The sequence below is a fragment of the Dasypus novemcinctus genome, chromosome 23, assembly GCF_030445035.2.
Source record: "Dasypus novemcinctus isolate mDasNov1 chromosome 23, mDasNov1.1.hap2, whole genome shotgun sequence".
In the NCBI taxonomy this organism is placed as follows: Eukaryota; Metazoa; Chordata; class Mammalia; order Cingulata; family Dasypodidae; genus Dasypus; species Dasypus novemcinctus.
In genome coordinates, this window is record NC_080695.1 from 15089099 (window position 1) to 15112060 (window position 22962).

Sequence of the window (22962 nt, forward strand, 5' to 3'; positions counted from 1 at the left end):
AACACCCACTGTCACCACTGTTCAACATTGTGCTAGAAGTTCAAGCCAGAACAATTAGGCTAGATAAAGAAATGAAAGGTATCAAAATTGGAAAGGAAGAAGAAAAACTTTCTTTATTTGCAAATGACTTGACCCTATATATAGAAAGTCCTGAAAAATCTACAGCAAGCTACTAGGCTAATAAACAAGTTAATCAAAATGGCAGGATACAAGATCAACATGCAGAAAACAGTAGTGTTTCTATATACTAGTAACAAGCAATCTGAGTTGGAAATCAAGAAAAAAATTCCATTTACAGTAGCAACTAAAAGAATCAAATATCTGGGAATAAATTTAACCAAGATGTACACAGAAAACTACAAAACATTCCTTAAAAAAAAATTCAAAGATGACATAAATAAATAGGACATTCTGTGTTCATGGATTGGCAGACTAAATATCTGAGATGTCAGTTCTACCCAAATTAATTTACAGATTTGATGCAATCCCAACCAAAATTCCAACAGCCTACTTTGCAGAAATGGAAAAGCCAATTACCAAATTTATTTGGTAGGTTAAGGGGCCCTGGATAACTAAAAACATGTTGAAATAGAAGAAAGAAGTTGGAGGACTCACACTTTCTGACTTTAAAGCATATTACAAAGCTACAGTGGTCAAATCAGCATGATACAGGCGTAAGTATAGATATATTGACAAATGGAATTAAATTGAGAGTTAAGAAATAGAGCCTCACATCTATGGCCAATTGATTTTCAACAAGACTGCCAATCTACTCAACTGGAAAAGATTAGTTTCTTCAAAAAATGGTGCTGGGAGAATTAGATATCCATGTGCAAAAGAATGAAAGAGGACCCCTACCTCACACTATATACAAAAATTAACCCAAAGTGGATCAAAGGCCTAAATATAAGGACTAGGACTATAAAACTCCTAGAAGAAAATGTAAGGAAGCATCTTCAAGATTTTGTGGTCAGCTATGGTTTCTTAAATTTTACACCCAAAAATGAAGTAACAAAAGAAAAATATGTAAATGGGACCTCCTCAAAATTAAAACCTTTTGTGCATCAAAGGACTTTGTCACAAAAGTGAAAAGACAACTTAGTGGGAGAAAATATTTGGAAACCACTTATCCAGTAAGGGTTTGATATCCAGAATATGTAAAGAAATCCTACAACTCAACGATAAAAAGACAGCTTAAAAATGTGCAGTAGACATTTTTCCAAAGAGGAAATACACATGGCTAAAAAGCATGTGAAAAGATGCTTATCATCACTAGCTAGTGGAGAAATGCACATCAAAACCACAGTGAGACATCAGATCACACCTAGAATGGCCACTATTAAAAAACTCAAAACTACAAGTGTTGAAGAAGATGTGGAGAAATAGGAACATTCTTTCATTGCTGGTAAGAAAATGGTGTAGCCACTTTGGAAAACAGTTTGACAGGTCCTCAGGAAGCTAAGTATAAAATTACCATGTGATTTTGTAATCCCTCTTCAGGGTCTGTACTCCAAAGAATACTGAAAACAGACTTGAACAGATATTTGCACACCAGTGTTCATAGTAACATTATTCACAATTGCTAAAAGATGGAAGCAATCCAAGTGTCCAACAGTCAGTGAATAGATAACAAAAGGGTATATACATACATGGAATATTATTCAGCCTTAAAAAGAAATGAAGTTCTGATGTATGTGACAACATGGATGAACCTTGAGGACATCATGTTGAGTAAAGTAAGCCAGATACAAAAGGACAAATACTGTATGATCTTACCGTTATGAACTAAGTGTAATAAGCAAACTCATAGACTCTAGAATAGAGGTTACCAGAAAATAGAATGGGGTTAGAGAATGGGAATTGATGCTTATCTTGTACAGAATTTCTGCTTAGGTGATAGAAAAGGTTTGGAAATGGGTGCTTTGTGATGGTGCACATTATCGTGAGTGTAATCAATAGCACTGAACTATATAGGTGTGAATGTACTTAAAAGTAGAAACTTCGTGATGTATATATTATTAGAATAAAAAAGTATAAAAATGTTCTCTCATGAATTAAAACAAATGTATGATACTAATGCAACGTGGTAATAGGGTGGTGTATTTGAGGAAAAGTACACCTAATGTACGTAATGAATAATAGAACTATTTTAATAATCTTTCAGTAATTGTAACAAATGTTCCACACCAGTGCAAAGTGGTGGTGGGGTAGTTTTGGGGTTTTTTTTTTTTTTTCCGGTTTTTTTTTTTTTAAGATTTATTTATTTTATTTATTTCTCTCCCCTTCCCCCCCACCCTGGTTGTCTGTTCTCTGTGTCTTTTTGCTGTGTCTTTTTCTTTGTCCGCTTCTGTTGTTGTCAGCGGCACAGGAATTTGTGTTTCTTTTTGTTGTGTCATCTTGTGTCAGCTCTCCGTGTGGCGGCGCCATTCCTGGGCAGGCTGCACTTTCTTTTGCGCTGGGTGGCTCTCCTTATGGGGCGCACTCCTTGCGTGTGGGGCTCCTCTACACGAGGGACACCCCTGCATGACACAGCACTGCTTGCGTGCATCAGCACTGCACATGGGCCAGCTCCATGTGGGTCAAGGAGGCCCAGGGTTTGAACTGCAGACCTCCCATGTGGTAGACGGACGCCCTAACCACTGGGCCAAGTCCGCTTCCCTGTTTTTGTTCTTAAAAGATACTTGATGTAGTATTTAGAGCTAAAAGAACATTCTGTCTGCAGCTTATTCCCAAACAGTTCTTCTTTTACAAAGTGTGTGCATGGGCTGTGTATTTGTCTCTATATACACATGTGTATTTGTGTTTACAAAGAGAGAATTGGAAAGGGAGAGAGTAAGAAATAAAGCAAATGTAGTAAAATGTTAAGAATTAGTGAATTTAGGAGAAGAATATATGGGCGTCTTTGTTCTATTCTTAAAAAAAATTCTTCTGAAAGTTTAAAAGTATTTCAAAGTAGGAAATTAAAAAGAAAATAATGGGGGAGCAGATGTGACTCAAGCAGTTGAGTGCCCACCTCCCACATGGGAAGTCCCAGGTTCCGTTCCTAGTCCCTCCTGAAAAAAACAAAGACAGACAACAAGCAAAACAAACGATAAAGCCAACTCAGGGAGGCTGATGTGGCTCTGTGGTTGCGTGCCGGCTTCCCACATACAAAGTCCTGGATTCAATCCCAGGCCCTCAATACCTCAAAAAAGAAAAAAAAAAAAAAGCCCCCTGATCTGAAAAACATAGAATCAGTAAAGAAAAGTTAACTGGCTAACATATACCAACCTCAGCTGATGCCACATTCATGCTGCGATGACTCAGGTAAACCCTTACCTTAAAAGATTCACCATATTCTCATCATCTCTACTTTTATTACCTCCCAAGATAATTAGTCAAGGGAAGAAGGATAAACTGACATTTAAACCTTCCATTTGTCATGCAAAATATTAAACATTTGGATGTCATTTAAATCTCTTTACTAATGTTCATTTTTTATGAGGACAGCAAGGATGAGAAATATTAAGTAAACTTAGAGTTTAAATATTCACATATTTACTGATTACCTACTCTATGCAAATGCTGTGCTAGATGTTGGGGAAGGAGCCTTGAATAAGATATAGGACTGTCTTGAGATTTTTAACCATTCTCAGACTACAACTGATATAACAGTTTAAAGTGGGATAATTAAAATAATTAAAGCATGTTGAGGGGAAGTACTCTGAAACAATCACAACAACACAGACTCAAAGATTTTCCATCCTGGGGTACTTTAGCAGGATTAGACCCTAGAGACCATTTATCCTACCTCATTCTGCTGGCCACCTGCCCAGAGTCCTCACCAGAATAAGTGGGGAGGTTGGCATATTGCTCCCACTCCCAGATGGCTCCCTTGTCTGTTTGTTCGTTGTTGGTGCTCATTGTCTGCTTGTTGTTTATTTGTCTTCTTTAGGAGGCACTGCAAACAAACCTGGGACCTCCCAGGTAGGAGGCGGATGCCCAACTGCTTGAGCCACATCTGCTCCCCTTGGCCATACTGCTTTTTTTTTTTTTTTCACTGTGTGTTCTCTGTCCACTTGCGTTCTTGTCGGCAGCACCGGGAATCTGTGTCTCTTTTTGTTGCGTCATCTTGCTGCGTCAGCTCTCTCTGTGTGCAGCACCACCCCTGGGCAGGCTGCACTTTCCTCGCGCTGGGCAGCTCTCCTTACGGGGTGCACTCCTTACGTGTGGGGCTCCCCTGCACGGGGGACACCCCTGCATGGCACGGCACTCCTTGCACGCATCAGCACTGCACGTGGGCCAGCTTCAAACAGGTCAAGGAGGCCCTGGGTTTGAACCCTAGACCTCCCATGTGGTAGGCAGACGCTCTATCCGTTGAGCCAAGTCCGCTTCCCCCTACTGCTTTAATAGTACCAAGACACGAAGTCAGGTTTCAGAGATCAATCTAAATAGACAGTCGTTTCCAAGTCATGTCAGAAATAAAACTGTAGATTGCCACTGTTAAAATAATCAGTGTTCTAGCTCTTCTGCACTTAGGATCTTCCAGGCATTTCACACTGGTCAGAGGCCACAGTGTTTGGTCATTTGTTAGTAATCTGATAATTCATCAGCCTGTTATAATCAGCCTTACATGGTGCAAAAATGGTCCTGGAAAATTCCTTTTCAACTTCTGCCTCATTGATTAGGTTCTTTCAAAAATTGTAACAAAAAGTTATTTCTCATGCATGTAGTTCATAGTGTAGTTCAGGTTACTACTCAAAGGGCAGTCTCTGTGTAGGCAAGGGAGTGAGAGCTAGTGCAGCTACTATGGGCGGGCCTATGAGCAGAGTAGTTACTGTTGGCAGAAGAAAATAAAGAGGTGGTTAGATGAAGGGATAGCTTGGGAGAACTGATTTATCCATCAGCTATTCTGTAATTTGCTCTAATTATATGTAGAGGGACAAGGATGTTTCTTGGGAAAGAGAAAGATCATTGAAGAAAAGACGATTGTTGGTTTAGACTTCTGTGTTCTTAGATGGATGACAGTTCTCAAAGGGAGCCCATTTTTCAAATTAATTTCTCTTAGTCCTCTTTTCCTGTACTTGTGGAGAGGTAGATGGGTTCTCGAAGTGTGAGCACCTAGTGAAATGCACTAAAAAAGATACTCTGGTTAATTCTGATTTCAACAGGTTTGTTATTTTATGACTAAAAGAATTGTAAGACATAGCCAGTGTAAGTTAAATTATGAGAGAGTTAAATGCTTTTCTTCAAATTCATAAGGATCTGGGACTAGAATACTTTTCAGTGGACTGAATATTTTCTCTTTTATTGCTTTTATATTAAGCTTCTGTGGGCATTTGGACTTTGTGAAGAAGTTAGCCACTCCGCCTCCTCTCCCTTAATTACCTTTTTCATTTTCCTTAATCAGCTTTTACCCTCTAGTAGTAGTTCTTGTTTCTTTCTGCCTGAGCCACATCCATCTCCTTTGCTGCTGTCACAACATGTTTCTTTGTCTTCTTGCCCTCTATATAAGAAGTTCTTCTCCTGGCAGAAAAAGCCACGTGCTCATCATACCATGACAGCTTCTGGCAGGGTGCTCGTGTGAGAGTCCGGCGTCGCGAGCTGGTTTTGCTGGTGGTTTCCTTGTGTTGCCTGTGATCCTGTGGCCTCTCAGAGCTATACTGAGTCACCCTTCAGACTCCATCCGTCTCTCCTCGTGATTTTTTCCTTTAACAGTTATTTTCCTCAAAACAGAAAACAACTGACATATCATTATCCTATTTATTATTTCAGATTATAAATTGAACACCCAGAAGGAGGAGCCAACAGATAAGCAGAAAAGTTCTGAAGAAGAATCTCATGCAGAAGGATTCAAAAGAGATGTTATTGCCATGACTGTTGCCAATAAATATGAGGCCAGATTAGAAAGGCAGCAGGTAAACCTAGAAAGGGAAAGAGGAAGAAAAGCCCCTCTCCAAGACGTAGGTTCTGAAGATATCACAGAATTAATTCCTGCTAAACATACCACAGGCGAGAAACGTTATATATGTGCTGAGTGTGGAAAAGCCTTTAGCAATAGCTCCAATCTTACTAAACACCGGAGAACACACACTGGGGAGAAACCTTACATATGCACCAAGTGTGGGAAAGCCTTCAGCCACAGTTCAAACCTTACCCTGCATTACAGAACACACATGGTGGACCAGCCCTATGACTGTGGCAAGTGTGGGAAGGCCTTCAGCCAGAGCTCTGACCTCCTTAAGCATCAGAGAATCCACACGGGCGAGGCCCCTTATCAGTGTGTGGATTGTGGGAAATCTTTCAGTAGCAAGGCCAGCCTCATTCGACACTATCGAATACACACTGGGGAGAAACCGTATCAGTGTAACGAGTGTGGGAAGAGCTTTAGTCAGCATGCAGGGCTTAGTTCACATCAGAGACTTCACACTGGGGAGAAGCCATACAAATGTAAGGAATGTGGGAAAGCCTTCAATCACAGCTCCAATTTTAATAAACACCATAGAATCCATACAGGGGAAAAGCCCTACTGGTGTAACAATTGTGGAAAGACCTTCTGTAGTAAGTCTTATCTTTCCAAACATCAGAGAGTCCACAGTGGAGAGTGAGAAGTCTTCTAACTATCATGTATACTTTTTTTTCCTTGACTTTTCAAATGTGAGTGCTAGAGTGAAACCCAATAATTGCCATATAAACTCCAGTAGTAGATTTGGTTTCACTCAGCATGAAGAAATGATTAAAGAGCTGAGTGCTCAAGCAGTGGAATGGTAGGAGGTCCTTCAGGAGAGAGTTTCCTCTGCAGGGCTGGGGACAGTGCCCTCACTGCTTCATATCCCTGGAAGCCACGCTGGCACTGCCTTTTATATAATTAAACTGTTGTGTATCCAGTATAATTAAAGAAGAAACATTTTGACTAATTAAATAACCTGTTTGTTTTAACATCTGTTCATAGATTATAAATGTTTAAAGAATCGAGCCACATTGAACACAATATAAATTTATAACACTTCAGGACTATTATTATAATAAATAATGTGTTGGTTATTGAACACTATTGTAGAGAGAGAAGACAATTCATACCAGTTTAGCTTTTCGAAAATTTGAATTTGGGGTAAATCAAGCTTTTAAGTACTTGAGGATGTGTGTACGAGGAAGTTGAGGTAGAAGGTACAGAAGATGCATATTGGCCCATAGTTGTGCTTTATTTTCTGGGTACTGAGCAGTTTTTCTTTATTGGAAACATTTTATCAGTCTCGTGTGCATCTTGATTATGTATCTTCTATACTGTAGTCTGAGAATCTGACTCCCCTGAGCTTTCTTCTTAAACTCCAGAAGGCCATAATAGGCAAATGATTACCCTAAATCTACCCTGTCTTTTCCCTCTGCCTGCAGTCCCTTCGACCTCTTAAGAGACTTCTCTCTTTTTTCTGTACTTTATATTGTCTTTTGGCTAGTAGGTCCTCCTTTACTTCTTCCTCCTATCTTTTGTTCATTTTCATATTATAGTTTTTTAACCTCTGATTAGTAGTACTAAAATACCTTTTTGTCCACTGCTGCAGCCATATAGGGTATGAAGCCTTCCATGACAGGGTTAGGGACAGCAAGAAGGTTTCATGTTTAGTGCCAGTTCTGATCTCTGCAAACTGCCCTGAATACCATCCTGGGAGCAGATTAGTCTATAAGTAATAGGTCTTCATGTACCTACAGTCAAATATATTAGGGTTAGGGTAGGGGGGTCATTATTGAAGAAGAAACAATACTTATTGAAAACTTAAATTTTCTGACTTTTCCAACATCTTCTGGAGATCAGCACCTTAAACCCAGGACTTTAATTGTGAGCACTCCTGTTTATTAGTTACCGTTGATAAGGCCCTCAGAGTTTCCTGGTCAGGCAGCAGCCAGGTGTCTGCAGTGTCCCTGCTGGAGCTGCTGCAGCTGACAGGAAGGGCCTGCTAGGCCTGAAGACCCGCCTCCTGCTCAGGTGAGGCGAGTGGGTCCCAGGTCTGTCCTGCCCCTTGCCTTCTGTCTGGGTATTGTGTGCCTTCTCTGCCATGGATTCTTGCTGGCAGGAACTGATATGAGACACGAAGATGCACACACTTGGTCCTGTAGGTGCATCCATAGCGGAAGTCTTCCTCAGATCCCCTTGTCTCCAGAGTTTCAGCCTTATTCCTTCCAGGTGTTTTTTACCACTGCCCAGTAACCCACGAAATGTTTCCCTTGAAACACCTTTCCCTCCACGTAGTTGGTGTCCAAATAGCTTGCAGTTCTGTCCCCTGGATCTCCCTCACCCTGGCCTTTCAGGGCCACTGCTCGCCTTTAAGGGCCACTCTTGAGTAGGATCAAAGGGAAATAACTGCATTTTGGCACGCACCAATGTAGGAGACTGAGCCCTCTGAACCAAACCTTAGTTTCTTCCATCAACTGGTCAAAGGGAACCTTCCATGAGTCCATAGGTACAGGCAGAGGAAGAGGCGTCAGTGTGACAAAGTAGGTGACGTGGGGTTCTAAGCTTTCTGCTTAAATGCATTATGAATTCTGGACTGCTCATGTCTGATCCCAAAGGTAACATTTCCTCCCTATAATGAACTGTTGTTGTGTCCACCTGACTTAGTGTTTTGGTGGGTTTGATAATACTTAGGTCATGATCAACAGCTCCAAATACATAGTCACTTGTCTCATGGTGGTTACCGTACCGGGAGCTGCTTTTCAAATTGGAGAGTTCTTTGCTGCAGAAGCCATGGCCTTACTCTAGAATTCTATTGGCAAGCTCCTATTGGGGCCTACCAGACTCCCACATAACAGTTTTTAATCTATCACAGACTGTTAACACCATTTAGGGCTGCCAGATCCTTGGTACTAGGGCCCTGTGGCTCTGGGCCATACTTGACAATGGCAGACCACTTCACCCAAAAGCAAAAGGGAACAGTCTGGTATATGCTGCCTTGAAAATCCAAAGAAGAGTTTTGTGCCTCTTTTCTGGTAGTGAGTGCAAGATGCAATAATTTATTCACTACCTTAGAATATCCCAGCATGCTTCAGACATTTGGACCCTTGAAAACTTGACTGCTATAGAAGCCCCTTGGCTTTTCTAGAGCTTTGGGGGTGTGTGTAGTTTCCTCAGGAGTCCAAGAATACTTGCCACTTCCTATTCACCAGGTCTGATTATTAGGAAGTTATTACCAAAGTGATGTTCCATAGCATGTCCAGAAAATCAGGGTCCCTGAATGAATTGTATAGTAAAAGAGCAAGAGGGCCTATGTGGCCCTGGGTCGAGATGGTGAATGCATACTGCTTCCCCTTTAACGGTGAACCGCTTTTGATTCTCATTACTGATGGGGATTGAAAAGAATACAATCAAAAGTTTATGGCAGACAACCATCCCATCATTGGTCACAATTCATCTGATTTTTGCAGGGGCCATACAGAAGAATCTTTTAATTCTTGAAAGGTTTATTTATAAATATGTTTTGTAATATGGTTATATTTTAAAACTATATTTCATAATCATGGTTGAATTAAAATACTTATATTTAGAAAATATATTTTATTGTGTATTATACTTCATTTAGTTACCTTCATCTATTCTCCACTGTGACAATAATGGATTGGAATATTGTTTTCTCCCTTTTCTCTTACATTACTTGATTTTGATATATTATAGTTTTTATTAGTTTTTACCTTTGTATTTTAAAATATATCTTTATTAATGGATTTACCATGTTTAAATGAAGTATTTTGATCCTGGCTATAAAAGATGAGATTAATGTACTTAATTACTTTCCACTCTCTTTCACCCTTTCTGTCCCAAACTTTGTTAATTATTTTAGTGATATATTTTCAGGATTTATAATACTTAATTGTGTTCTGTAACCATAATCTCCCAGTTTTTAAATCTGAGTCTTAACGATTAAGTAGATTTAGGGCTTGCCATCACTACTATTCCTGTAGTTTCTCCATCTGTTACTTAAATGGAGTTTATTCTCTGGATTCTTCAAGGAAGACTTTTGAGAAAGATATACCCTGAGATTTTTCCATTTTTACAAATATATGTTATCTTTCACTTGAATAACAGGTTGGTTGGGTATAAATTAAAACTCATTGCTCCATTATCTTTTAGCATTGAACACTGCAGTAAAAAAGATTGGAGCCAGCGTGGTATTTTCTCCAAGTATGTGGCTTGATCATTTTGTCTGGCTGTCTGAACATTTCCTTACTTAGTATCTCTACTAAGATATGTGTTGGCGTCTGTGTCAGCTACTTCTGAGAAATTTTTAATCTGTGAACTAAGCCTTTATTTCTGGAAAGACTCCTTGAATTATATTTTAAGATATGTGTTTAGTTCCATTATTTAAGTTTTCTTCCCAGTGTCTAATAATGAAATCTTGTATTATCTTCACTTACTTCCAGTAAGTATCTATCAGTTTCTCTCCCATTTTGTTTTTATAGTGCCTTCAACATATATTTGGAGTTTAAAGATTAATTGTTGGGGGGAGCAGATGTGGCTCAAACGGTTGGACAACTGCCTACCACATGGGAGGTCCCAGGTTCAGTTCCCAATGCCTTCTAAAAGAAAAAAAAAACAGCAACAAGCAAAACAAATGGAAAACCCAACTCAGGAGAGCCAGTGTGTCTCCGTGGTTGAGCACCAGCTTCCCACATACAAGGCCCCGGGTTCAATCCCCAGTACCTCAAAAAAGGATTAATTGTCAAGAGAACACTTAATTAACTACCATGTTGGTGAAGCAACAGAGCATTGTCAATAACCAAGAAGTACCCCATGTGCTTCTCATGATCACATGCATCCCCAGAGATAATCCTGACTCGTAATAATCCTTTCTTTGTTTTCCTTTATAGTTTATATGCATACACGCACACAAACGTTTTGCTGATTTTGAGCTTTATTTTTAAAAGTATGTTGTATGTATTTTGGGGGACATTTTGTTTAGAGAACAATTAAATGCCTATCACAACCTGATATACTTCATTCATGAATGAAAGATTTAATATCATAAAGATGTCAGTCCATCTACACTAACATCCCAATTGTGTGTGTGTGTCTAGAACAATTAGAAAGTTGCTTCTACACTTCATTTGGAAGAATAAATGACAGTTACTAAGAAATTTAGAAAAAGTACTTAGAGCATGTATTAAATATATATATATATGAACTACTACAAAACCACCATAATTAAGACATTATAATATAGGCACAGGAATTTTTAAAAATGGGTCAGAGGAATAAAATAGCAAATTTGTTCATTGAGCACTTTCTATATGGCAGACACTATTCTAGTGCTGTGGGTATAGTGGGCTAAATGTGGCCCCTGTTCTAGTTTCCCTGCTGTTAAAACAAATGCCATATAATGGGTTGGCTTAAACAGTAGGAATGTATTAGTTGATGGTTTTGAAACCAGAAGTCCAAAGTAGACACATCAATCAGCAAGGCAATGCTTTCCCCAAAAGCTGTGGTGTCCTGGGCTTGGCTCCTGGTGATCTTTGGTCCTTTGCTTTTCTGTCATGCACACGCAGTTCTTCTTTTTCTCCTGGGTTCTCTTGACTTGCAGCTTCTGGCTGCTCCCTTGGCCTCTCAGTGTAACCTTCCCTATAAGGACTCAGCAATAGGGTGAAGACCCAGCCTGGCTCAGCTGGTTGAAGCCACCAAATCAAAAGGTCCTATTTACAATGGGTTGATACCTACAGAAGTCAAGGAATGCTGGCAGCCACTAGAAGCTGGAAGAGACTACTGGTTCTCCCCTAGAGCCTTCAGAATGATCACGGTCCTAATGACACCTTTATTTTAGACATCTGGTGGCCAGAACTGGGAGAGAATACATTTCTTTTGTTTTCAGCCACCACATCTGTTACATGTTACAGCAGCCCCAGGAACTTAATGCAGTGGATAGGATGATGGAAAAATTAAGTCCCTGCCATTTGGAGCTTACAATATAGTAGGAAGATACGCATTTAACAAGCAAATAAAATATATCAGAAGATTTTGCAATAAAAATAAAGCAAGGTCCCTGCCATTTGGAGTTTACAATATAGTAGGAAGATACGCATTTAACAAGCAAATAAATAAAATATATCAGAAGATTTTGCAATAAAAATAAAGCAAGGTAAGGGGAAGAGCATTTGGGGAAAGGAAGCGGCAAATGCAAGAGCCCTGGGGCAGTAGCCTGCCTGGTGCCTGTGGGAACATCAAGGAAGCCAGTGTGTTGGAGCAGAGAGCAGCCAAGGAGAGAGAAGGGAAGTAGAGAAGTAACAGGATCCAGGCTCTATCAGGCCCTGCTGACCATTGTAATGACTGTGGCTTTTACTTTGTGCAATATAGGAGTCACTGGATTTGAGAAGAAGAATAATTTTGTCTCACAGGCTTTCTCTGGCTTTTATGTTAAAAGAATTTGGAGAGCAAAGGCTACTAAAGGCAGGGACACCAGTAGGAAGGTCCTTACAATAAGACAGTTAGGAGAGGTTGATGGGGGAAGCGGGTGTAGCTCAGTGGTTGAACACCTGCTTCCCATGTACAAGGTCCTGGGTTCAACCCCCTGTAACTCCTAAAATAAAAAATAAAAAAAATTGAGGACGATGGCTCGGATCATGTAGTAGTAGTGGAAGTGACTCAAATGTGTATATATTTTGAAGGTGAAAACACAGGTGTGTTGAAGAAGAATGAATTCCTTTTTTTATAAAAAGAGTTAAGGATGACACCAGTGTTTTTGGCATTGGCCAATGGAAAAATAGTGTTACCATGTAGAATTTCATTTTTAGATTCCTGTAATAATATTCAAGGGGAGGTATCACAGTTGTACGTTATGAGTCTGGAGTCAGGGAAGGGAATGAGTTCTATTAATGTAGTAGTCATCAACTGATACGCTATGCAAAGCCAGGAGCCAGAATAAATTACCAAAGGTTGAGGGAAAAGAGAGAAAAGAAGGGGTCCAGGGTCTGAGCCCTGGGCTGTTCCATTACATAGGGTCAGAAGGATGGGGCAGAACCAGAAAAGGAGATCCAGTGAGATACGAGAACCAGGAAAGATAGTGGAATCCTGGAAGTCAAGTGGAAAAGAAGGTGGCCAATAGTATCACTCACTTTGACAGGTCAGGTAAGATGAAGAATGAGAACCAGTGCACCTTTCAGCATGGGTCTTTGGCCACCACAATGGAGCGCTGGGGACAAAAACTCATTTGAGAGTGTTTACTAACCCATGCCGTTTGCCACAGGATTGTCGATGCAAAGTACCAGAAATGGGCGGGCTTTTATAATGGGAATTTTATTAGGGAAAAATCCTACAGTTCTGAGGCCATAAAATGCCTGAATCAAAGCATCATCAGAGATGCTTTCTCACCAAACTCAGCTACTGGGCATCCTGGGGTCCTGCCACGTGGCAAAGAATATGGCCACCATCTCCGCCAAGGTCCCCACCTTCCCCTCCAGGATCTACCATCTCCCAGAACTCAGCTGTGGGTATCCAGGCATTGGGCTTGTCTCTTCCCAGGTCTCCTCTCTCAGGCTTGGCTGCCCCACTTTCTTCCCGAGTTCAGCTGTGGGCTAGCAGGCACGTGGCTCCTCTCTTCAGCCTTGAGTTGCTCTGTGGGCCCAGGCTCTTGGGAGCTTCTTGCTTAATTTTTGGCTGCTGGTGATCCTCAAATCCTCTCTCACATGGCAGGATCAAAAGTGGCAGAGCTCCCTTTTCCTGTATTTCTCTCTCTCTTTGAGAAGACACAGCAAGACTCCCCAAGAAGGCAGAGACTCAACCTGAGTCATGCCTCACTGACATAGTCCAATCAAAAGGGTCTCACATCCACAGAATGGATTCGTTCAAAACTATAATCTTGGGACAGGATGTGGCTCAAGCAGTTGAGTACCTGCTTCCCATATGGAAGGTCCCAGGTTCGGTTCCCTGTGCCTCCTAAAAACAGACAAACAAAAACAAGCAAGCAAGCAAACGAAAACACTAACTCAGGGAGCTGATGTGGCTCAGTGGTTGAGCACTGGCTTCCCATATACAATGTCTCAAGTTCAATCCCTGACCTTAGTATCACAAAAATACAATAATAATTATCTTTTTCTTTTTGGTATTTATAAAAGAACTTTTAAACTGTCATACATGCATACATATATCTATATTTACTTCTGGATCTCTCTTTTTTTTTATCCTGAGTTCAGATCGATAACTTCAGTTTCAACCTAGTATCACAGTTCATTCTAGTTTACTTCCTTTTCCTTATTTGCAGTTTCTTTCTCCCACAGGGAAAAACCTGGCTCTCCTGAATTACAATAGACTTACTTATTTGGTCAACCCTAGAATATACGTAAAATAGTTTCAGAATCACTAACACATACTCTTGTGAAAAACAAATTTCCTAACTAGAGTATAGCCTTTATGTACAGTGCTTTAACCTGCCAAAACATTAACTTTCCAAAGTAACTCCGGTTAGTTCTTTTCTTCTCCATCCCCATTAGCATGGTTATATTATTCCTTTGCATTTGATTTGGGCTCCCTCCACATCCTGGTTTTTTAAAAATTTACATACAGTAAAATTCACTCTGTGGTTTACATTCTATGGGTTTTGACTCATTGCTTTAAAATTGATATTACATTTTATTTTTATATATTCTGGTTACATTTTTACATTATTAATTGGTTTGCAGAAATATGAATCCATAAATTCATATTGTCTTAAGATAATGAAGATATATGTATGCATTGCCGCAAAACCTCTATGAAGTTAGTTTTACATTAGATTTATACCTAAAATTATGTATGAAGTGAGCCTGAATTTTACTCCTTGAGAATAAAAAAAGGTTTCCAGTCAAAACCTCAAGATTAGCCTGTATTTGCATGTATTAGTGTTTGCTAATCATATGCAATTTTAAGGTAACAATATCACCTTGAGCGTCCCTGAGGAAAATTAAAGACCATAACTGATACTGGGGAATACCAATAGGATTTACATAACTGCAAACCTACCTATAACAAGACATGATATAATACAGTAATGCTGTGTAGTTTAAAAAGAAAAAAAAAAAAAGCATGTAGCTCAAAAAAGGGAGCAAGAAAATTTTTAAAAACTTGGATGATTTTAGAATTTAAAAGAGTAATGAAATGTGAAAAAATGTGGGTTCTGATACTACAAATTTAACAGTCAAAAGTATTTTTTCAGCTAGAGTCAAGTTTATGAATGATATCTTTTAACTCTATGTCAGGTCATTGTAGATGGACCAGATAGAGTGAAATGAAACCATTATATAGAGTTGGAGAGACAGCTCTTTACAGATACGTCTGTCTCCTAGTACCTAACAATCTCCAAGAAGACTATAAGCTGCAAGCTATTACCTTCTAAGAACTCATAACTTCTAATAATTTCTTTCTAATAACTGAGAGTTACATTAACTTTGTCAGTACCCTCAAATTGCAAGGAAACTGAAATGATTGAAGCAAATCATCCATTAGATAAATACTTAGCCACACAGGGTGAGAGATTATAAGAACAAAATTTTCTGTGAATCCTTAGTGGCATACAGTCCAAAAACTAAAGAGTTTTGAACTTTATTCAGTAATTAACCATTTATGTTGATATTATATTGTTATTTTAGTGCTATTTACCTGAAATGACAGAAAAAATACACAATTATATTTGAAATGAGAATTTTCAATATAAGAGAAAAGGAATAGAATGATGGAATCAAGAATTTAAGCAGAAATTGGTTGGAAATATCAATATTAACTCATTCCTTCACAATGCATCTTTATCTTTTTTTCTTTTTTTTTTTTTTTTGCTACTAAAAGGAACCAGGACTCCTTGGAGAAATGGCTAATTTTATGTCCGAGACAGAAAAAGTACAAGGTGAGCATGGCATGTTGTACCAGAAACCTTTAATAATGGAGGAGGTCATGTTGAAATGACATAGGAACCAATCTAAAATGAGCTCACTGGCCAGAGTTGTGAGAATTTGAGCATCAAAAAGAGAAGATTGGCTGAGGCTGATTGACGTATATTAAATCCAAAAAAGCCAGAGTCCATAATGACTAACAAAAATAGACAAATTAATATAAAGTATTCTATAAGAAGTGAACAGAATAGTAGATAGTTCTGTTGAATCTTGTTAGTCAATCACATTGGGATTATTGACTAATTTACAATATTGTTGAAGAGAACAGAAACTAATAAATGTCAATACATAACGAGAAATTATTTTCTGACTGAAAGGAAATAGTAGTAAAATATTCTGTAAGTTTTGATCTTGAGACAGATAAACAAAGCCCTGTAAAATATTCATATATAAGCTTAAGCCTCTTTAAAAATGGCGTGGTCTTATTCATAAGAAAGAGTAGAAAATTCCATAAGATCCTGTGACAGTTTGAAGTTCTTTTATGAATCCCAAAAAGAGAAAGATTATGTTTTTGAATGAATTCATTCCTGTGGATGTGAGACCCTTTTAATTGGACTATGTCAGTGAGGCATGACTCAGGTTGAGTCTCCGCCTTCTTGCGGAGTCTTGCTGTGTCTTCTCAAAGAGAGAGAGAAATACAGGAAAAGGGAGCTCTGCCACTTTTGATCCTGCCATGTGAGAGAGGATTTGAGGATCACCAGCAGCCAAAAATTAAGCAAGAAGCTCCCAAGAGCCTGGGCCCACAGAGCAACTCAAGGCTGAAGAGAGGAGCCACATGCCTGCTAGCCCACAGCTGAACTCGGGAAGAAAGTGGAGCAGCCAAGCCTGAGAGAGGAGACCTGGGAAGAGACAAGCCCAATGCCTGGATACCCACAGCTGAGTTCTGGGAGATGATAGATCCTGGAGGGGAAGGTGGGGACCTTGGCGGAGATGGTGGCCATATTCTTTGCCACGTGGCAGGACCCCAGGATGCCCAGTAGCTGAGTTTGGTGAGAAAGCATCTCTGATGATGCTTTGATTCAGGCATTTTATGGCCTCAGAACTGTAGGATTTTTCCCTAATAAAATTCCCATTATAAAAGCCCGCCCATTTCTGGTACTTTGCATCGTCAGCCCTGTGGCAAACTAAGTCATGTCCAAACATCTTTACATTTTTTAGGATCCCCCAAAATCAAAGATCTAGAGTTAGAAGGTGAAAGAAATCTACATAGGATTAATTTGTTTGCCATTTTGCGGTGGGAGCTGAGAATTATATTAGCAGAAAGAAGAATGAGAACACATGTATAACTTGAATTCAGGGAACTAAGCTAAGCATCATTGCCCTTGACCTTGATAAATACAGTTTCAATGGAGAGTGGGTTGCCAGACTAAGTGCAGGATTCCAGCTAAGATTGAAATTCTATGAACAATGAATTTTTTTTAAGTTTAATTATGTCTCAGGCAATATTTGGAACAGATTTATATATATTTTAAAAAAAGTATTCATTGTTTATCTGAAATTCAGATTTAACTGGGAATGCTGTGTTTCTATTTGGTAAATCTGGCAACCCTAGATGAAAAAAGTGGGGCAGAACCAGATAGGCTGAGACAGGTCGTGAGTGGTAGGTGAAAAAATACTAATGGGTAAGTATGTAAGGGGGCACCAAATATTTTAGTGTAGGCTAGAACTACATGTGGCTCCTGTTGTTTCTGGTGGGATTTGAAGATACTAGACCCAGTGAGGGACATGATGGGAAAATGGGTGGTGTCAATGTTGAACTGATACCAATCAAAGGGGATGGTTCTCTGCCTGTTGTGCTCAAATGACCAATTCCTGGGACACCAGGCTTTTGAGGTGCTAAGCACAAAGGAAGGAGATCAGATGGCCTATGGGCCTAAAATCTGTCTCCCTGAACTGCAGTAATTTTGATAGGTTTATAGTATCCAAAGACAGGTGGGTTTATGCTAATGAGTATGGTGGTTCCAGAGGACCATAATGGAGGTCTAATTACCGAGCACGCACAGACTGACTACATGCCTCCTCACAGAAGTAGGTGAGAAAACGCAGCCTTAACATGAGGATGGGCATGGTTTTTAGCATTGCAATGAGGTCACATAGGTTAAGGGTTCAGGCTACCGAGCCCGTCAGGTGGGCCTGTTTGGGTTAGATCTCCCTTTGCCTGGTAAAATGGCTTAGGTATTGGGGTGGGTTAGTTCTGGGCCAACTCAAGTTCCTTCATTAATAAACATTAAGGGGTTGTAGAGTGATCACAGGACTTCAAAGTTGTAAAACAGGACAAGGGGGTACAGGTGGGGCCAGTCACAAGGTTTTCCACAATAACAAGGTAAAAATTACCCAGTCACACGATCATTATCCAAAGATCAAGCATCTGGGTTAGAGTTCAAAGAGTTTGCAATTCTGCAATACAGTAAAAAGGCATCTACCTAATGATTCAGTTCCTGTAACCATTTGTTAACGTTCTACTCTTGGTTACAGACCTGACAAGTCTGTTTTGGGACGACAGAGGGGCGAGAAGCTCTCGGGAAACGCCGCAGAGCACCCGACAAGCCCCTGCCTGCCTCGCCGCGCGCGCCGGGAGGTCGGTGCAGAGGCCCGGGCAGTGCTCACCCGCTGGGGCTTCTGCTCAGTCATCCACGGGCTTTCTGTCCCTGCTTTCTTCTATTTGAAATTTGTCGTCATGCCCAGAATTACCTAACCTTGTAGCACTCACTGGACCCAAATGCCAAACAATTAATTCTGGAGGTGGCTTTCTAGCCCACGGAGCGACAGCCTGGCAGTCGCGCCTGCGGCGCTGTGTGCGGGGCGGGGGCTGGAAGGCCAGGCGCGGCTCTCCACCCGCGCGGCCCAGGCCTGGGCGCCGGGACCCAGCGTGAGGACCGTCGACGTGGCTAACCCTCCCGGTCCTAAAGGGGCTGGTAGCAGCGGAGCCCGGGGGTCCCCGGCCCGGGGCCTGCGGGAAGCGAGCGAGGCTGCCGCGAGGCCGGGCGGGGTGCGACCCTGGGCGGGGCTGGCCGGGCGGCCCGCTGCGGGCAGGGGTCGCGGTGCCCGGCCGCGTCCCGCATGCGACACCCGCCCACCTCCAGGGGCGGCCTGCGTTCCAAGCAGGGAAGTGGAGGATGGAGAAGGAAGAAAGAATGCGCCAGCGAAGTCTGAGTTTTTAGAATACTCCAGAAACCAAAAGCTTTCCAGAAGTTCCATCCAGTAAACTCCCACTTCCATTTTATTGGTTAAAATCCAGTCTGGGGCCAATCTCACCACCTCTGGATTAATCGAACGAGATTTCCTGTTCTTCTATTAGTTTGTTTTCATGTTTTTCTTACTGATTTCTAGGAACTTCCGTACATTCAATTTATATTAATGCTTTAAAAGTGTTACAAATATCTTTTACTTGTCTGTCATCTTTTAATTTTGCTCATAGTGTCATTTGTCTAGCAGAAAATTTTAATGTTTCTGTGACTAATTCTGTTTGTCTCAATGGTTACTAGGTGTGATGTCTTATTTAGGAAGTCCTTTCCTACCCAAACACTATAAAAATAATCTCAGATATTTTCCTCAATAATTTCCTTTTAACCTTAGGCCCTTGAATGCATCTAAAATTTATATTGCATATGATATGAGGTATAGGCGATCCCTCCTTTTTCCCAACTGGATAGTCAGTGATTCCTACATTATTTTATGTAATGCCACCTATAGCAGTTTGATTTTGGTTATGAATTTCAAAAATAGATAATGGATTATGTTTGTAAACTGGTTTGTTTCTCTGGGCATATGAGATTATATTGGATTCAGAGGTTTCCCTTTTACTGGATTAAATAATAATTGAGGCTTTGATTGGGCCACGGCAGTAGGACTCACAGAGAAACTGCACTGCAGAAAAGGGAGGTGGGAGCCCCGGGGAGTAAATACACAGAAGAAGAACACAGGAACAGAGACAGCGCCCTAGACACAGGAGAGGCCCTGGGAGGAGAGATGAGCTGTTCGCCTGATAGGCTACAGCTGACCTTGTGGAGAGACTTGCGCCTCGGGGAGAGAGAGACAAAGCCTAGAGAGCCTGAGGGCCTACGCTGATTTTAGAAGAAGCTGGGAGAAACGGACTTGGCCCAGTGGTTAGGGCATCCATCTACCACATGGGAGGTCCGTGGTTCAAACTCTGGGCCTCCTTGACCGGTGTGGAGCTGGCCCATGTGCAGTGCTGATGCGTGCAAGGAGTGCCCTGCCACGCAGGGGAGCCCCACGCGCAAGGAGTGCACCCCGTAAGGAGAGCCGCCCAGCGCGAAAGAAAGTGCAGCCTGCCCAGGAATGGTGCCGCACACACTTCCTGTGCCGCTGCCAATAACAGAAGCGGACAAAGAAACAAGACGCAGCAAATAGACACAGAGAACAGACAACCGGGGGAGGGGGTTTAAATAAATAAATAAATCTTTAAAAAAGAAGAAGAAGAAGAAGAAGCTGGAGCCTCTTTAAGAGGAAGAGGAAGGCTGAATGTTGGCAGACATCTTGCTCCAACATGTGGCAACAGAATTTGGTGAGGGAAGTAACATGCTTTATGGCCTGGTAACTGTAAGCTTCTAACCCAAATAAATAACCTTTATAGGCTAACACATTTCTGGTGTTTTGCATTAGCACCCCTTTGGCTGACTAATATACCACCTTTATCAAAAAATTAGTTCGGCTTATTTGCTGTTGGTGGGAATGCAGAATGGTACAGCCACTGTGGAGAACTGTTTGGCAGTTCCTAAAGAAGTTGAATCTAGAGTTGCCATATGATCTGGAAATACCACTACTGGGTATATACCCAGAAGAACTGAGAGCAGTGACATGAACAGGCATCTGCACACCAATGTTCAAAGTGACATTATTCACAGTTGCCAAAAGCTGGAAACAATCCAGGTGTCCATCAACAGATGAATGGATAAACAAACTGTGGTCTATTCACATGATAGAATATTACACAGCTGTAAGAAGAAATGAAGTCGTAAAGCATATGACAACATGGATGAACCTGGAGGACATTATGTTGAGTGAAGCAAGCCAGACACAAAAGGACAAATACTATGTGATTACATTACTATGAACCAAATATATTGTGTAACATATTGTGTGATTAAAAAAAAATTATAGGTACCCAGTACATTTAATTGAGAAATGCATATTTTTATTCAACTGTGTTTTCTTTTTAGTTTATAATTGTTTATATTTTCAATTATTAAATATGCAAAATAAAGCTAAAAAAATTAGTTCCTCTACAAAAATGTGTCTGTTTGGAGGTAATCTCTTCTTGCCATTGGTAATCTGCCTATTTGTGCTCCAGTTCCACACTTTTTAAAATGCAATTTTAGAGAATACTTGATATTTAGCAGGGCAAGCCCTCACTGCTTTTATTTTTCAAAATATTCATATTTACATACATCTTTTATTTTTACTTACTTTGGAGCTTTCAAATTTTTTTCTTAGTTGAACTCATTTTTTTGAGTTATTTAATATAATTAAGTATAATTCCTAATATTTTACCTCTACCAATACCAGAAAAGACTAGACTTTCAAAATACTGCTACTGCACTCCCTTACCCCTCTTCCCCAGCTATTTACCTTATTTTATCCAGATCATCTGGAATTTTAGATCTACAGTAGTTTTACATGTGCCTTTAATTTATGAGGAATCATTTAAAGGAATTGTATTAAGCTTCACAGATTGCTAACAATCATTTTGGTAGACTTCACTATATAATTTACTGATTTATCAATCAACATTTTTGTCTTGTATACCACATCTTTTCTCTTTTCTCTTGGATTTATTTTTTGTTTTGCTTGTGTATGTCCTCAAGTAACCCATCATAGGTGATAGATTTCTGAATCATATTTTGAGATAATTTTACTCTTACACTTGAATTATAATTTTTAATACCTACATGGTGAGTTGTCTCTCTCTCTCTTTTTTTCTCTCTCTCTCTCACTTTTTTTAGGAGGTACCAGGGATTAAACCTGGGACCGTGTACATGGGAAGCAGGCGTTCAACCACTGCGCTACATCTACTCCCCTGTTTCTCTTTTTAATATTATGGTCATTTTCAAACAAAAAAGACAATAATAGCAAAATGAACCAACATGTACCCATCACCCAACTTCAACAATTGGCAACATATGGTCATCTTTGTTTCATTCATCCCTTCTCAATTTTTTTTTTTTTGGACTGGTATTTGAATGATAATTTTTTTGTAAAATTCTCAATTCAAAATAATTTTTCCATAGAACTACAAAGATCTGCTCTATTGCTATTTAGTGTCAAGTTTGCAAATGAGAAATAAGATGCCAATTTGATTCTTGATTCTTTGCTGGCAATCATATTTTTCTTCCTAATATGTATTTTTAGTTTAAAAAAAAATCGTATTCTTGAAGATGAGAATTTGTACTATAACATACTTGATGTGGGGCTTACTCCCTCCCACCACCCCCCATTAATCTTGCTCAGTACTTGGTGTAGACCCTTTGTATATAAAGACTAGCTTATTCTTCAGTTCCGTGAAATTTTTTTTTTCCTTGGAGTCTAAACACTTTTCCCACCCCTGCCCCAGTGGGTCTATGGATCTATTCTCTTTAACTCTATTAGATTTGCCAATATATAGATCTGTCCTCCAGAAGTGGAAAACATGCTTTTTTCTAGAAATTTAGTGTTTCCACCAAGATAGATCTTGGCCTTAATCTCTTTTTTCCTTTTCTCTAGAACATAGTGAGCTCTTTCAATCTTTAGATTCAGGTCTCCCTTTATCTCAAGAAAACATTGTTAGTTTAACGTATTCATACATGGAAAGAGTTTCTAGTGAAAAAAAGCAAGGTACAAGAAATAAAGTATTTTTACACCTATGTGTGTATTTTTTTAACTTAATGGAATTACATATATATGTAGAAAAAGAGGCATAATTCTACACTGTGGGTGGCAGGGTCAATTGTCCATTCATTCATTAATTCAACAACTCAACCTCCAAGCATTGAGTCTTTCAGATGTACTTGCAAAAGTTAAAGGTACATAGGAATGGTTGTCCAATGCATTTTTGTTTATTATAAGAATAATCTTGAAGCAATCTAAGTG

The 22962-nt window shown here is 40.0% G+C and overlaps 1 protein-coding gene across 3 annotated transcripts in view; it reads left to right on the forward strand.

The window, feature by feature from the left end:
- The window catches only part of ZSCAN21 (zinc finger and SCAN domain containing 21), a 37513-nt gene extending 16400 nt beyond the window's left edge, over positions 1-21113 (forward strand). Inside the window, exons 4-6 of one of the 3 annotated variants that reach the window (XM_058285840.2) lie at positions 5755-5897; positions 15773-15830; positions 18352-21113. In XM_058285840.2, the coding sequence (XP_058141823.1) occupies positions 5755-5897; positions 15773-15830; positions 18352-18542 (392 nt within the window). In that variant the 3' untranslated portion in view covers positions 18543-21113. Of the gene's footprint in view, positions 1-3934; positions 3967-5754; positions 10958-15772; positions 15831-18351 lie in introns of those variants that run through there. The other 2 variants (XM_012525099.4, XM_012525095.3) reach the window with 2 other exon arrangements.
- The last annotated feature ends 1849 nt before the right edge of the window (positions 21114-22962 follow it).